Here is a 15,342-nt window from a genome sequence, read left to right on the forward strand (position 1 = left end):
CTGGATGCTGCCTGACCTGCTGCGCTTTTCCAGCAACACATTTTCAGCTCTGATCTCCAGCATCTGCAGACCTCACTTTCTCCTCATAGCAGAGCTCACAGAAGTTGGGGTTTCAGTAATCCCAAGTCCCAAGCAAGGTATTCAGGCTTCTGAGAATTGCTAAATGTACCCAATAATGCCACATTCACAGCTCTTGCCCAACGTTGGCTTTCAAAGTTCCAGAGGCATGTATGAGATATGTTCATCCCTCGACCTTAATGTTTGGGGCAAATTATAAAAGCAGAACCAAAGTGGATTTGGGGTGTCACCCTAAGTAACATCCCCCACTGGAAGAAAATCCCAGTTTGCCTGCCTCTAACCGTTCTCCACGTTGTATATTTCCTCGCCATTTACTTAGCCAAGACAATGGAATTTCCCTTGGAACCAAGGATAAACCTGGTTGTATATCTGAGCTTAAAAATATTGACAAATTTCCAGTCAATATAACAAATTTCCAGTCAATATAACAAATTTCCAGTCAATATAACAAATTTCCAGTCTCCCTCCTGCAAAATTGTCCCAATGTCTTCCTCTTTTTATTGAGTCGGAGAAAATAATTATTTTCATTTACACAGACTTTTTGTAATCTCAGCACATGTCCAAGCTCTTTGCAGATAATGAAGCATTTTTTGAAGAGGTTCTGTAATTTAGGAAACTAATTTCCTAACTGAACTGTAACTTGAGAAACACGGTAGCCTAAATTCTGCGCAGCAAGCTCTCAGAAACAACAATGAAGTTAAATAACCCAACATCTCTTTTAATTGCTCTTTTTCAGTATTAGTTAAGGGATAAATGTTGTCCTGGTCACCAAGGAGAACTCCTTGACGCTTTTTTTTGATCAGACCCTGGGATTTATATAATCTGAGGGGAGGACAGGGCCTCAATTTAAATCTCATTCAAAAGTCATCGCCTTCAACAATGCAGCACTCTCCTAGTACTACACTGAAGGGTCAATGCAGGTTAGGTGCTAAATAAGATATCCCAAAGAAGGGACCTTATTCCACATAAAACAATGTAAGTGCATTAACCAAATAATTAGTACTTGTGGCTAAGTCACATCTTCCTGGATACAAGCGTAGCAATTCCAAATTACAACTGGAGTAGAAAGCAGATGCAGCAAGGGGTTGGTTTGTAGTTTTGAGTTTTTGTGTTTAATTTCCTGCCAGTAAAGGATAGCTAAAATTGTCGGGAATTATGGTCGCTGATCATAAGATACAGAAGTAAACTGAAAGATGAATTTCTACTTCTAAAAAGAAATCAAACTTTTCAATTTAGAAATTCACCCAGATAATGTCCCTTCCTGGATCACACCCTAAGCCTCCACATTGGTGTATTAGCCAGTTCGATCATCCACCAACTTTAAGAAAACTGGTACATAGTGCCTATGCCCAAAATAGGTGATACACTCTATACTATCACAAATAGAGACCCAACTGTGGTTTAAGGGTCTCATTGAAGGATTAGTCCACCTTGTGTTGAGCCATACCAGTTACATGCAGAAAAACTGGTTAATAGGGGTCCCGAAAAGGACTGTTGCAGGATGCAACCTACTAAGCAAGTACTTAAAATGTGTTTAAGCTGAAAGTAGAGCTGCGAGTAGCAGACTGCTGCCAGCCACAGCTACTTCCATGTTGAATACCAACACTAGCCTTAAGGTGATCACTACTGATATCCCTTCAAGGCTATTCAAGAAATATTTTCTGACGGTACAACATATTGAATTGCAACTTTTAAAAATTATAACCCTGCAGTGCTCCAGGATTTTTCTGTGCAAAATATGCACATTGTTGTTGTAGTGCAGAGAGTTAAGTCTGCAGCCCCTCCTGGGCTTAGTTCACTTTTTTGTAATTCTATTTATTCTAAATTATTAATAAAACACAGCAAGCACCCCAAAGTCATTTTGCTGCATCCTTACTAGGGTCATCTGGTATGTAGAGTAAGAAACGATGTAAATACTGTAGATCCTGTGTTAAATGAAGGATACTTCACAGAAAACTGTTGAATGAAGAACCGCAACTAGGCAGGTGAGCATTGTATGGTAAATACAGATGAGTTTGGATTCCACTCACTGGTGACGGACAATCAAAACAGCATTCAATAGTTAAACATTAAGTTGGCTGTTGTGGTGCCAGTATATGCTACATAATTTGATAATTCTCAGAGAAGGGTATTTTAATTCATTACTGTATCAGTTCTACTCCAGATCGGACTGTTACAGATAAGATGAAAGTTGTAGGTGTGTCGGGTATGGGGAAAACTGAGAAATGTGTTGGAGGCAGTTTGTTTTGTTTTTAATGAATTTTTAATACCTATCGTGTGACTTTTTAAAAAAGGGATCCGTTCTTGGGGTGTGAGTATTATTAGCATTTTTTGTCAAATCTTAACAGAAGGGACTTTAATGGAAACATATTGGAACAGGTGAAGAATTATCACAGAGACTTGTCAATGGTCATCCAAAGAAATTTCTATTGTTGGAATCTGATGTGAGAAAATTGAAATTGAAACAAAAGATTTTACACAGTGCAATTGGTGAAAAGCTAAAGTCAACATGAAGACAAAACAAACTTGAAACAAAAACCCAGTGGTTGGAATCTTAATGATTAGATTACTTACAGTGTGGAAACAGGCCCAACAAGTCCACACCAACCCGACGAAGAGCAACCCACCCAGACCCATTCCCCTACATTTACCCCTTCACCTAACACTACAGGCAATTTAGCATGGCCAATTCACCTAACCTGCGCATCTTTGGATTGTGGGAGGAAACCGGAGCACTCAGACGAAACCCACACAGACACAGGGAGAATGTGCAAACTCCACAACAGACAGTTGCTTGAGGTAGGAATTGAACCCAGGTCCCTTGCGCTGTGAGGCAGCAGTGCTAACCACTGTACCACCATGCCGCCCATGATGATAATGAAAAATCCAAAAAAAGTTATTAGGAAGGTTAATGCTGAGTTATTTTCTGGAAATTAATCTTGACTTACTGGCAGATAAATGTCTCCATCATGTAAAGAAATTCAAGAGTTTGTTGAAAAAAGTAGCATTTTATATAAAAGTGTCTGCTCTGTATTTTCTTTGGGTGCTTCATAATTTAGTGAAGAGTAGACAGTGAACCTTAAGAGGATAGTCATTGTCACCACTTGGAACAGAATAACAGTCTGTGTCCATGGCACCAAATGCTAATATAAAATAAATCATAAACTCTACAGCATACATTGTAAAAAGATTAACTGCTACATAAGATGTTACAGAGTTATAATTTCATTTTGGGTTTTGGAGATTATCTTTCTTCTCTTCAAATTTCTCTGTATATTTTCTCCTCTTGCTTTTTCTCATGAAAGTGATAATTCATCTTGGGGTAAAATTCTTGGTAAAGCAAAACCCAACCTAGAGCTTTATCAAATGACTTCTTTTTGTAAGTATGGAAAATGAACATTGTGGGTTGTCAAAAATAGGCTTGGTGTTGTGCCCAATTTAAATTTACATGTCTTTAGTTCCAACACCAAGCTGCAGGATATTGATCAAGAACAAAGATATAAAAACATCTTCTATAAAGATATAGAAACAGAAGTAGGCTATTTGACCCTTAAAGCTTGCTTGCCATTCAATACGATCATATCAGATCATCTAATTCAGTTTCCTGTTGCTGCTCTCCCCCCACATCTTTTGATCCCTTTAATCCTAAGAATGTCTTGAAAGTCTTCAATGTTTTGGCCCCACTAGTTTTCTATGGCAGATAATTCCACAGGCTCACCACTTGCTGGGTAAGACATTTCTCCTCATCTCTGTCCTAAAAGGCCTATCCCTTTTCCTTAGACCGTGACCATTGGTTCTGGACTCCTCAGTCATCAAGAATATCATTCTTACATCTACCTGTCTAGTCATTCTACAATTTTACAGGGTTTCTAAGAGATCGCCCCCTCAGTCTTCAAAATTATAGTGATTGAGTCCCTCCCCGTACACCAGACCTGCCATGTCAGAAATCAGTCTGGTAAAACCTACTTTGCACTCACTCAATGGCCAGAAAATCCTTCCTCAGATAAGGAGACCAGGACTGCACACTACATTCGAGGTGAGGTCTTACTAATGCCCGCACAGTTACAGCAAGACATCCCTACTCCTGTACTTGAAACCTCTCGCTATGAAGGCCAACATATATTTTGCCTTTCTCATTGCTTGCTGAACCTCCGTGCTTGCTTTCAGTGAAGATACTCTAGTCCTGTTGCACCACCTTTTTCCCCAGTTTATCGCCATTCAGATAATAATCTACCTACCTGTATTTGCTACCAAAGTAGATAATCTCACATTTATGAGAAAGTGAGGACTGCAGATGCTGGAGATCAGAGCTGAAAATGTGTTGCTGGAAAAGTGCAGCAGGTCAGGCAGCATCCAAGGGGCAGGAGAATCGACGTTTCAGGCATGACCCCTTCCTGAAGAGGGGCTCATGCCCAATCTCACATTTATCCACATTATGCTGCATCTGCCACATATTTGCCCATTTACTTGTCCAAATCACAGAGAAGCTTCTCTGCATCCTTCTTGCAGCATCACCCTACCCAGTTTTGCTTCTTCTGCAACCTTGGAGATATGACACTTGATTTCCTCATCTAAATCATTATTATATATTGAAAATAGCCATGGTTCAAGCACTAATCCTTGCAGTACCAATCATGGCCTGCCACTTGGAAAAAGACCCGTTTATTCCTAATCTTTGCTTCCTGTCTGTCAACCATTTCAGTACATGTCCTTCAATCCCATGCACTTTAATTTTACACGCTAATCTCTTATGTGGGGCCTTATTAAATGCCTCTGAAAACCCAATTAAACTACATCCACTGGCTCCCCCTTATCTACTCTATTAGTTACATCCTCAAAAAACTCTAGCAAATTTGTTAAGTATCACTTCCCTTTTATAAATCCATGCTTATTCTATGCAGTCCTGTCTCTATTTTCCAAGTGCTCTGCTACTGCATCTTCTATAATGAACTTGAACATTTTTCCCAACTACAAATATCTGGGCTATTTTCCCTGCTCATGCTTAGGAATGCTCCATCCAGTCATAGTGCCCACTCTACAGGTCTAGCTGAGGTTAGCTAATTCAGCACAAACAGACCCATTTCAATCTAAATGGATTAAATCATAGAGCCCTAGCTTGACTCAGTTAGCAACAGTTTGCTTCTGACCTAGAGGTATTGGTTTAAATGCATTAAGAACTAAACTACATGATCCAGTTTGACACTCCCATGGCATTGCAGAGCTTGTCACCTTTCAGATCAAAAACCTGAAACTAAAATCTGTTCTGCCAACTCAAGTAAAAGATCCCATTAGCACGATTGAAGGAGAACAAAAACAAGTTCTCCCTGGTTGAAAACAGCATTTTCCTCTCACTCAACACCATTAAAAACAGATTATCTGATTGTTCATCTCATGTTTTGCAAGTGCTACCTTTATTTTCTTTACCACACCAGATGGTGCAATTCCCTACTAAAACCAGTAGGGGAGCTTTCACTTAGTAGCCTCAGTAGCCAAAAGCAACAACGTTTTGTACTTCCAACCAACTCCAGTACGAAGATGAAACTGTGCATGTATTTAGCTACTGAACACTGTCAAAAATATCCTGTATACAAAAACACATTCTATTAAGGAGATTTCTGTGGTGTAACTAAATCGAACATTTAGACAACCTTCCAGAATACAGTAAAATAAAGTGAAAGGCTAAAAAAATCTGTAGAAGTTTAAAGACAATTGAAGAACCACTTACTTAGATTATTAAAATTTCATGAACAGGTACAAAAATTCATCAAAAAGATTCATGGAACACTGGCCTTTGTTTTTAAGGGATTAAAGTAAAGGTCAATAGAAGTCATATTTTGGCTCCGCAACACCCTAGTTAGAGAATACCTGGAATAATGTGAGCAGTTCTGAGTTTCACTGCCTGCGAATGACGAATTGGTCTTGGAGGCACAGGAGCACAGAGTTACTGGAATGATACTGGGTCTGAATTACAAGGAGAGATTGGGGAAATAAGAGTTGGATTCACTGGAATTTAGAAATTCAAGGGATGACTTGATTGAAGCTTTCAACAGATTCACAGAATAATTAGTATATATTGTAACAATTTACAGTAGTTGAGAAATGTAGGGACTGTAAGGCATTGTCTAAAATTTGGTATCACACCTTTCAGGCATGAAGTCAGGAAACAATTTGATACACTTTTTGGCAGTTGTCTTTTCCCCAGGATGGAGGACTTGAAGACTAGGGGATGCATGTCCAAGATGAAAGGAGAGAGATTTAGATTAGATTAGATTACAGTGTGGAAACAAGCCCTTCGGCCCAACAAAGTTGAAACTTTATTGCTGGAACAGCACAGCAGGTCAGGCAGCATCTAGGGAACAGGAGATTCGACGTTTCGGGCACAGGCCCTTCTTCAGGAATGATGAACCCGGGTCTCTGGCGCTGTGAGGCAGCAATGCTAACCACTGTGCCACCGTGCCGCCCACTCTAATTGCCCTAATTTAAAAAAGACATGAGGGGCAATTTTTACACAGAGGAGACAGTGAGGTCTGCAGATGCTGGAGATCAGAGCTGAAAATGTGTTGCTGGAAAAGCGCAGCAGGATTCCTGAAGAAGGGCTTATGCCCGAAACGTCGATTCTCCTGTTCCCTGGATGCTGCCTGACCTGCTGCGCTTTTCCAGCAACACATTTTCAGCTCAATTTTTACACAGAGGATGGTTCATGTGTTGAATAAACTTCCTGAGGCATTGGTGGATGTGGGTAAAATTACAAAATTTAAAAGACATTTGGATCGGTACATGAATAGTAAACGTTTGGAGGGATATGGGTCAGGAACAGGCAGGTGGGACTAGTTTAGTTTGGGATTATATTTGGCAGGGTCTGTTTCCATGCTGCATGACTCTATGACTAGGACTCCATGGTAGAAATTTGAAAGCTTCTCTTTCAGGCAGCAACTGATGCTGAATCAATTGTCAACCTTAAAACTGTTAACCAAATAAGTTAAGGGAAATGAGACAAAAGTAGGTATATGGATTTGGGTCAAATTGGCTAGCAACTCTGATTTTGTTTAATAGTGGAACAATTTCCACAGGTTAAATGGCCTATTCCCAAGTTCCCACATGTTCATTCTCAAATGATTGATTCTACATGAGTACTGAATAAAAATTTTAGGGCATTACAATCTCTCAGTCAGGTGTAACTGTTCAGTTTGATATTTAACTATTTGAATCAAATATTATTGGGGCAATGTGTTAATCAAGATATTCTATAAACATGCAGAAACCCAGGAGTGATTACAAGGTAATTGTCCTATGGATTCATGTGAATTAACAAATCCTGAACTTTGAACCCAGATAATTCATACATTAATTTTGTTTGTTTGCTGGAGGTCAGATTGTTATCTCTGAATTGTTTGTTGTCATCTCTTTATTCTATAAGTATGTTTAATTATATGTGAAGATTTTAATTCACGTTAGGGGTAAGTGCTGTTTATAGGAGACTTGACCTCCTTACTGCAGAGTGGTCAAGAAAATATTTCCACCGTTACTGAGGAACTGGTTGACTAGTACATTTTATACTGCCACGCAGGGTTCAAGTATTTCCTGTGATTAACTGCTATGGCACAACGAGGAGCCTGTGTGAATATTCAAGTGTTGTTGCAATGAACAATTAATCATAGAAAATGCTGCAATCGTTCAAAACAAAATGAAGGGGCACCACAGACAAGATCGTTGCAAATCACAAAAAAGGTCGCTCTGAATTTAGCGCCGTTTCTGTCCCACCATCTTCCTTGAAGGAAACCCAGGGTGGATGCCAGGAATTAGCAGGGGGCGCCTCCTCCACCCTAAAGGTATCCGGTCCCTAGGAAGCAGTCTCAACAAGTCCCTTCCACGCAACTGCCTCGGTGCCCGATGTCCTGCAAGTGGAGGGAATATTGGCGCCACCGCAGCCTCTGTCTCTATTGACTGCTGCCGACACCCAAGTGGCGCGAACACACCTCAATCAGAATCAGCTCATTCCCCTCCCACTTCAATGTAAAACCGAATCGGACTGAAAACACGGCCTGCGGACAACTCTGAAGCTATCCAAATGAAATGCTCCAAAAGCAGCCAAAGGTCCAGCGCATGTCATGTTTAATCATTGGTAAAGTAATCAAGCCCTTACGTTGTGGAATTTATAAGCCACGCACCGTGATAAGTTATCTATGTAAATTAAAATTTAATTGTAGGCACCTCGTCTCTATATTAAACCACCCTCTGCCAGCGAGCTTTCTGTCAGTTGCCATTGGATTGTGTGGGGAGCCTTAAGCAGCCAGGAAGGCCATGAAAACTTTAACCGAGAAGATCTCTTTCACAGGTTAGATTTTTTTCTTTCCCAGCTGGGAGCGCGTTTGACTGTAGTAACTAGTGTTTGTGTCCAAGGGCAGGGGAGAACGCCTGGAGTTGGAAAAGATTGTTGGACGCGGTCCTAGCTTCGCCACCCCTTGACCCAGTGTTAAAGAGCTGCTTGTGGCGGTTCCACGGAAGGGGGAATAGGCTGAGAGTGAGTGACGGATAACGAAGCTTCCAGATTTGCCACGTCGAAAGTCAGCAGGGCTAATAAACTGAACGTTGTGGGAGGAAATACTTGCTTGGGAATGTGTGATTTGCAACTATTTCAGTTGCCGAATTGATCTTTTGGATTTGATCTGAACTGTAAACATGATTCGCCCCGATGTGTTTTATACTACAATTAGAGTCCGTGCAAAACTTCTTTGTGTTTCTGAAGTGAGCACTCAAGTTTTAACCTGGTCTAATCTGTGATTCTGCCTGTTTTACGAATGAAGTTTTGATACCAGTGGTTTTGTGTGAGTCGTTCAGTCCCAAACTGTAATTCCAGTCTGTGAAGGGTCCCTCACAGATTCTGGGAGGACCTGAATCAGTCGTCAATTGTAACTTTACAAATTGTTTTAAGGAACAGAAAGTTAGCACCAGCTGGTATTTACAATGGGAATTTTTTCTTCCCCTGAGCATTCCTCTATCATTACTAGCCATTTGACGACACATTTACCTCCTTACCCCATCCCCACCCCCCTTCCGCCCAGTTCTGCTTCATTCTGTCGATATTGAGAAGATTGAACTACAGTAACATCTGAAAATGCAAAGAAAAAGACCCAGCTAAGTTTGATGCTGTGGCTAATATCGTTGAACATATCGCGTGTGTGTACGCACACAGTCGGCACATTTCACAAGTGCCCAGGAGCTGTTATCGGCAAACTGCAAGTTTGCGCCGTTATTTGGGCACTGAGGGGTGAGCTGATAGAGAGCGGGTGGTATTGTAGCACGGGGGGGGGGGGGGGGAATGTTCCCAGCCATTCGCGACAGTTCTGGAAAAATAGCGAAGTTTGTGCTGGCTGGTGTTTGCATTCGTGTGACGCTGGCGTTCCGGGAGGAAGCCCGGGGTGAGTGAGTGATAGTGACAGGCTGACTCAGAGAGAGAGGTCAGGACCGCCCGGCTCCGCTACATTGCTCACATACCACCGCCCCCAGACCAGTCTCCTGTGTGCATACTGTATATATATCCAGCCCAGAACGCACTCGCTGCTTCTCACAATCTGCAAACTCTTCCTGGGCAAGGATCTTACCGGGACTTTCAGGCGCAAACCTCCCCATTAAAGCGATCAGCTTGTAAACCATGACTGTTAAATCCAGTTCCTCGGGATCTACTCTTACTTATTCCAAAATGAGAGGGGTGGTCGCAATACTTACTGGTAATTTTGTTTTCCTATCACAAGATTTTAATTTGTTAATATTTCAAATGATTGCAAGTTGCAATTGTGCATATTTGGATTTTAATATTCCCAAGTTTTAAATTTTAGCAATGCGCTTTATTCTAGAGGTCCGTTTAAATGCTGATCGTATATGGATTTTTAAACTTGCAAAGAAAGCAGCAACAAAAGAAAACGAAACGACTGAAATGATTCGATTGTTCCGGTCTTTCTCCATTTTTTTGAGCTTCCCATTCTTAGCCGTTGTATTGTTTTATTTACAGCTTTTATGAAACAAAGGCGAATGGGACTGAACGATCTCATCCAGAAAATAGCAGCTTCTCAGTCCTACGCCTGTAAACAGTAAGTATCCCGTGCCTTCCTCTATCACTGAATACTTGTTGCATGGGCCCCAGACCCCACTATAGACGAGGCTGTCAGTAACGTCAGCTGGATGTGAGACTTTTAAGGGGATATTGGAGAGAGGTGGGAGGAATTTGCCCAGGAGCCTGCTGCTTTGGCTTAACTTGTGTACAATAGTGCCCCTGTGTGTACCGAGATGTCGCTGGCTGGTTTTCACCCGTTCAAACGAAGCTTTGTGTTCCTGAAAATCACACTCTGATTCAGACGGGAGTGCCCGCTCATGGACAGGCTCTGAAATCCTGCGGGAGGTCCTGAACCGGTCTCTAATGGGGTTTGTAAATTTTGTCTTTAAACAGCACAGAAGTGCCAGCCATGTTACACGTCACTCCTAAAGAAACCGAAGCGAATGGGGACAGCGCGTCTCCTCCGGTGAGTATGAAGATCATCAAAGGATCTGATTGTTCTTTCTATGAACTCCTCGCCAGCGAGTTAACTTGCTTTCTCTGACTTCTCTTGCAGCCCAGCCCAATGTCAGCCCAGATCAACCTTGGTCCTTCCTCTAACCCCCAGTAGGTATCAATGAACCTGGTCTTGTTGCAGTTTTAAACAATCATTTCTGATCTTCAGTGGATTGGATTTTACTGTCCATTGCAACGTTTCATGATGTTTTGCATTCTCTCTCCTATAGGGCAAAGCCAAGTGACTTCAACTTTCTAAAGGTGATTGGAAAAGGAAGTTTTGGAAAGGTTTGTAACACTTTTTTTTCTAAAATGAAATAAGTGCAAACGATAAAAATCATCTTTCTTTTTATAATCTGTTTCTCCAAATAAATAAGTGGCTTTTATTTTAACAGGTTCTCCTAGCGAAACACAAGTCTGATGACCAGTTTTATGCTGTGAAAGTCTTGCAGAAAAAGGCAATTTTGAAGAAGAAAGAGGTACAAATAATTGACACTATTTAGCAATTCTGAGACTTCTTACTGAATTGGGGATGTTGCAAGGGATTTTCTTCTCCTGTAGGGGGAGTTTTCAGCTACAAACTAACTCGATCAAGCTTGCCATTTTAACAACAAAAAAAACATATATATTCACTTGAGTTTATGACTAATTTCTCTTATTTTTCCATTTTAAGGAGAAACACATTATGTCGGAGCGCAATGTTCTGCTAAAGAACGTGAAGCACCCTTTCTTAGTGGGGCTGTACTATTCATTCCAGACAGCTGATAAACTCTACTTTGTCCTGGATTACATAAACGGAGGCGAGGTAAATCACAAGGGACTAACTGCAGCATCAGATTTCCTGTCCCAAATGGCAACCATGTGAAAGACATTTATTTTAAAGGGAAAATCTAGCAGCGGATGTAAAAGGCAGTCCTTAGGACTGTAATTAGCTGTTGAGTGGGAACTATAACATAGTTGTGGGAATAGGGGGAGGTGAGCTGGTTTGATGATGGGCTGTAACAGGCCACTTCCTCCTGTCAAAAGGGTGCCCTACCGGATTATTTTCCCAATTTTAATTTTTATGTTGGTTTGCTTTCTTCTGTAGTTGTTTTACCACCTCCAGCGTGAGCGATGTTTCCTGGAACCAAGAGCAAGGTTTTATGCTGCTGAGATTGCCAGTGCTCTGGGTTACCTCCATTCTCTTAACATTGTTTACAGGTTAGTGGATATGAATGAAGAAACCAAACTTCTGATTAAGTTGTAAAATATTATGTTAATATCCTGAAGGAATAAAACTGATTTAACAGATTTATTAATTGTCCCACACACTTTATTCAAGTCACCAGAATAACTCAATTGTAAGTAGCACTCTTCTTTTTATTTTGTAGAGATTTAAAGCCTGAGAATATTTTACTTGATCGCCAAGGACACATTGTTCTGACTGATTTTGGTCTATGCAAAGAGAACATTGAATCAAATGGCACAACATGCACTTTCTGTGGCACACCTGAGGTAAGTAAAACATGTAGCCTGTGGATCCCAGAGGCCATTGTGTGAACTCTACTTATATCCCATCACTAGTCCAATCTTTATCTCCTTTAGAAAAGATTTTAAACTAATAATGCTTGCAATGTGCATGTACTGTAACATAAACCAGAAAATGTTGATGCCCTTGGAGATACAAAGATACATTAAGGAAGAACTAATTTTTCCTCAGTGCTTCTTGAAGCAGCAGGGAATGTTTAGCCAGTCTTGATTAAGTTAGCAATGTGTTTTTCTTATTACTGCTATGAATGGTAGTAATATTCTGAATAAGCCACTGCTTTTGAAACCAAATATCTTCAGTGTTGCCAGTACCAGCCAATAGTAAAGATCTGATAAACACTCTACAGCTGCACTCATGCAATCCTGACCATTGACAATTGTTAGTTTGGTTCCTGCTTGTGCTGTAGAATATGCCCAGCAATATACCCGGGAATAAAATCTTTAGAATCAACTCTAGCTATATATGTGCAACATAAAGCTGCACTTTTTTAATGGACTGTAAAGTTATTAATAACAGACTTTTGTAATGGAGCTTGTCTGTCCTATCTGTATTGTATCAGAGTTTTGTGAAAAAACACATTGGCTTAAATAGTCCTTTGATTTATTCTATTACAGTACTTGGCCCCTGAGGTTTTACACAAGCAACCCTATGACCGAACAGTTGACTGGTGGTGCCTGGGTGCGGTTCTCTATGAGATGTTGTATGGCTTGGTAAGCATCATCTGTGCATTGCTAAGCATACAGTCAAGATGTTTCCTTGCTTTATAATGTTAGAGTTTATTGTGAATTAATAATCTTTTCTATGTTTTGATTTAGCCGCCATTCTATAGCAGAAACACGGCTGAGATGTATGATAATATTCTGAACAAGCCACTACTTTTGAAACCGAATATTTCCAATGCTGCTAGGGACCTGCTGGAGGGCTTGCTGCAAAAAGACCGAACAAAGCGTCTGGGTGCGAAGGCAGACTTTGTAAGTATGCGTTTATTTTCTTTTGATTAAACTATTTTCCTTCTTTTGGCTATACAAAGAAGCTTCCTGTTGAGAGTAAATGTTTGCACCTTGCATTTCTGAAGTGCTGATTCTAAGATGGAATGCTTTGAAAAAGGGCTTTCTATTTGGAGTTAACTGGTCTCTTTCATTCTTGTCACCATCTGAGTAAATGTAGTGAGCCATTTGAGTAAAGCATGTACTTTTAAAACTGGACGGGATTCATGAACCTGGTCGACTGCTGTGCTCCTTTGTTTTGAAACCGAATTGAGGAGCCAACTAAGTTACTTCACAAAATCAGTCTATTCTCTATTAAAGTCCTTTTTTTTGTCATTTTGACTGTTACATCCTCTATCTACAGCTGGATATCAAGGCCCACATCTTCTTTTCTCCGATAAACTGGGTTGATTTAAATGCCAAGAAGCTTACGCCTCCATTTAATCCTAATGTGGTAAGTAATTAATTGTTCACAGAATTGCTCCACTGTAGTAGATGTGATTAATGCAAAGGAAGCAACCCAAGTTTGATTATTCACTTAAACTAGTGAATCACATCTAAAATTACAGCAAGAATATAAACTGAATAATAATTCTCTATACCTTTTGGCTATTGTAGAGTGGACCTTCTGACCTGCAGCACTTTGATCCAGAGTTCACAGAGGAACCAGTTCCAAACTCCATTGGTAGATCACCTGATAATGCTCTGATTACTGCCAGTGTTAAGGAAGCATCAGAAGCTTTCCTGGGATTTTCATATGCTCCACCGCTCGACTCCTTCCTGTAGTGAATCATCACATTGAATCGCCTGATGGGGTTCACCTTAACTGAGCTCGAAGCTCAGTTACCAAGAAATGGAACTTAGCTTGGAAGGAAAGTTACACATCTCATTGGCAGCTGCCTGGCCTTCTATTCCATTTCTGAGATGATTCTGAAATGTTCAAGGAGCATTTGTTGCCATGTGGATCTTGGAAGGTGGCTTCAACGTGCCGTGTGGCTACACACCAGAAAAAAAATCCATTAATCAACGGGATAGAGAGAGAACTTTTGTCACCCATCCATCATTTCAAGATCTTTTTATTTAAACCTGACTTGAAAACAATGATTGCCTGAAGTCTGTTTCAGTACACGTGCCTTTTGCAGTCAGCAAGTCCGAAGGCATTGGAGTGGTCATGTTCAAGGGTTGTGACACAGTATATAGAAATGTGAACAATGGTGCAAGTATGGTTCAGTCTGGGCCATGGGCCTAATGATTTCTGTGGTTTAAACATTGACTTGAGGGATTTTTATCGACACAGCAGATCCTGCACAATGGGGTATATTCATCACATCCGCACAAGGAAGACAAAATGTTGTGTCGCAATGCTGTCTCTATTTAACTTAACATCTCCACCCATACAAATATACACAATTAATCTCTAAAATAGTTTACTACAATATGCTTGAGGCATTGCTGCTATAGGTAGAACTATAAATTGTTTCTAGGACCAAAATGCCCCATTGTGCTGTCTGTCTTAACTTCCAACTGGCTTCTATGTGCTAGTAACCTTGTATGTATAAAGTAACTTCATTATTGTCTCTAACATTCCAGATTTTAATGGTTATCCCATTTCAGCTGTGCATATGTAAGGAAATCTGTACGTTGTGATCTGTTGTTGCACTAGTTTTAATGTGTATATTTAAGACATTACCAGTAATGTAAATGATTTTTCTGTAAAATAGATTGTAATTTTAATTTGTTTTGAAATGTACACATTCCTGAACTAAGGTTGAGTTTGCAATAAATGTGAAACTATTTTAAAAATATATTTACACTCAACCTTTGTACTAAGTTAAACTAATCCACCACTGTTTCAAATTTCATTGAGGAAGCAATCATGCATTAAATACATTCTCAATAGCACATTCACTGTGCATACTCCTAAACAGTAAATTTACATTTCCTCCTGGGTCAGCAAAAGAGACTGGTAAACACCCAAACCTTTTGAGGGTACATCTCCATTTTCCTTGAGTTGCAAGAAAGCAGAGACGCACATTTTCTGAGCGTGACTTTTTTTTTAATCTCTCTCAATGTGCTACTATTGTTTGTAGGTTCTGTGGCTTCCAGTGGGAATTAAAAGCAAATTTTCTCTCCCTGTTCTTGATATCCAATATTTCATAGGAAATCACCCTGAAGCCGATACCACCTGCATTGTCCACATCCAT

General features: G+C 40.3%; 1 protein-coding gene across 6 annotated transcripts in view; it reads left to right on the forward strand.

Annotated features, from left to right (window-relative positions):
* sgk1 (serum/glucocorticoid regulated kinase 1) overlaps positions 1-14,943 on the forward strand; it is a 99,054-nt gene extending 84,111 nt beyond the window's left edge. For 4 of the 6 annotated variants that reach the window (XM_043686298.1, XM_043686304.1, XM_043686308.1 and 1 more), the window contains 12 exons: positions 10,088-10,166; positions 10,523-10,595; positions 10,686-10,735; positions 10,855-10,912; positions 11,020-11,103; positions 11,298-11,429; positions 11,712-11,824; positions 11,995-12,118; positions 12,767-12,862; positions 12,968-13,123; positions 13,503-13,592; positions 13,757-14,943. In XM_043686298.1, the coding sequence (XP_043542233.1) occupies positions 10,088-10,166; positions 10,523-10,595; positions 10,686-10,735; positions 10,855-10,912; positions 11,020-11,103; positions 11,298-11,429; positions 11,712-11,824; positions 11,995-12,118; positions 12,767-12,862; positions 12,968-13,123; positions 13,503-13,592; positions 13,757-13,924 (1,223 nt within the window). In that variant the 3' untranslated portion in view covers positions 13,925-14,943. Of the gene's footprint in view, positions 1-7,946; positions 8,414-9,463; positions 9,807-10,087; positions 10,167-10,522; positions 10,596-10,685; positions 10,736-10,854; positions 10,913-11,019; positions 11,104-11,297; positions 11,430-11,711; positions 11,825-11,994; positions 12,119-12,766; positions 12,863-12,967; positions 13,124-13,502; positions 13,593-13,756 lie in introns of those variants that run through there. The other 2 variants (XM_043686318.1, XM_043686313.1) reach the window with 2 other exon arrangements.
* Positions 14,944-15,342: the final 399 nt, after the last annotated feature.

The sequence above is a fragment of the Chiloscyllium plagiosum genome, chromosome 3, assembly GCF_004010195.1.
Source record: "Chiloscyllium plagiosum isolate BGI_BamShark_2017 chromosome 3, ASM401019v2, whole genome shotgun sequence".
Taxonomy (NCBI): domain Eukaryota; kingdom Metazoa; phylum Chordata; class Chondrichthyes; order Orectolobiformes; family Hemiscylliidae; genus Chiloscyllium; species Chiloscyllium plagiosum.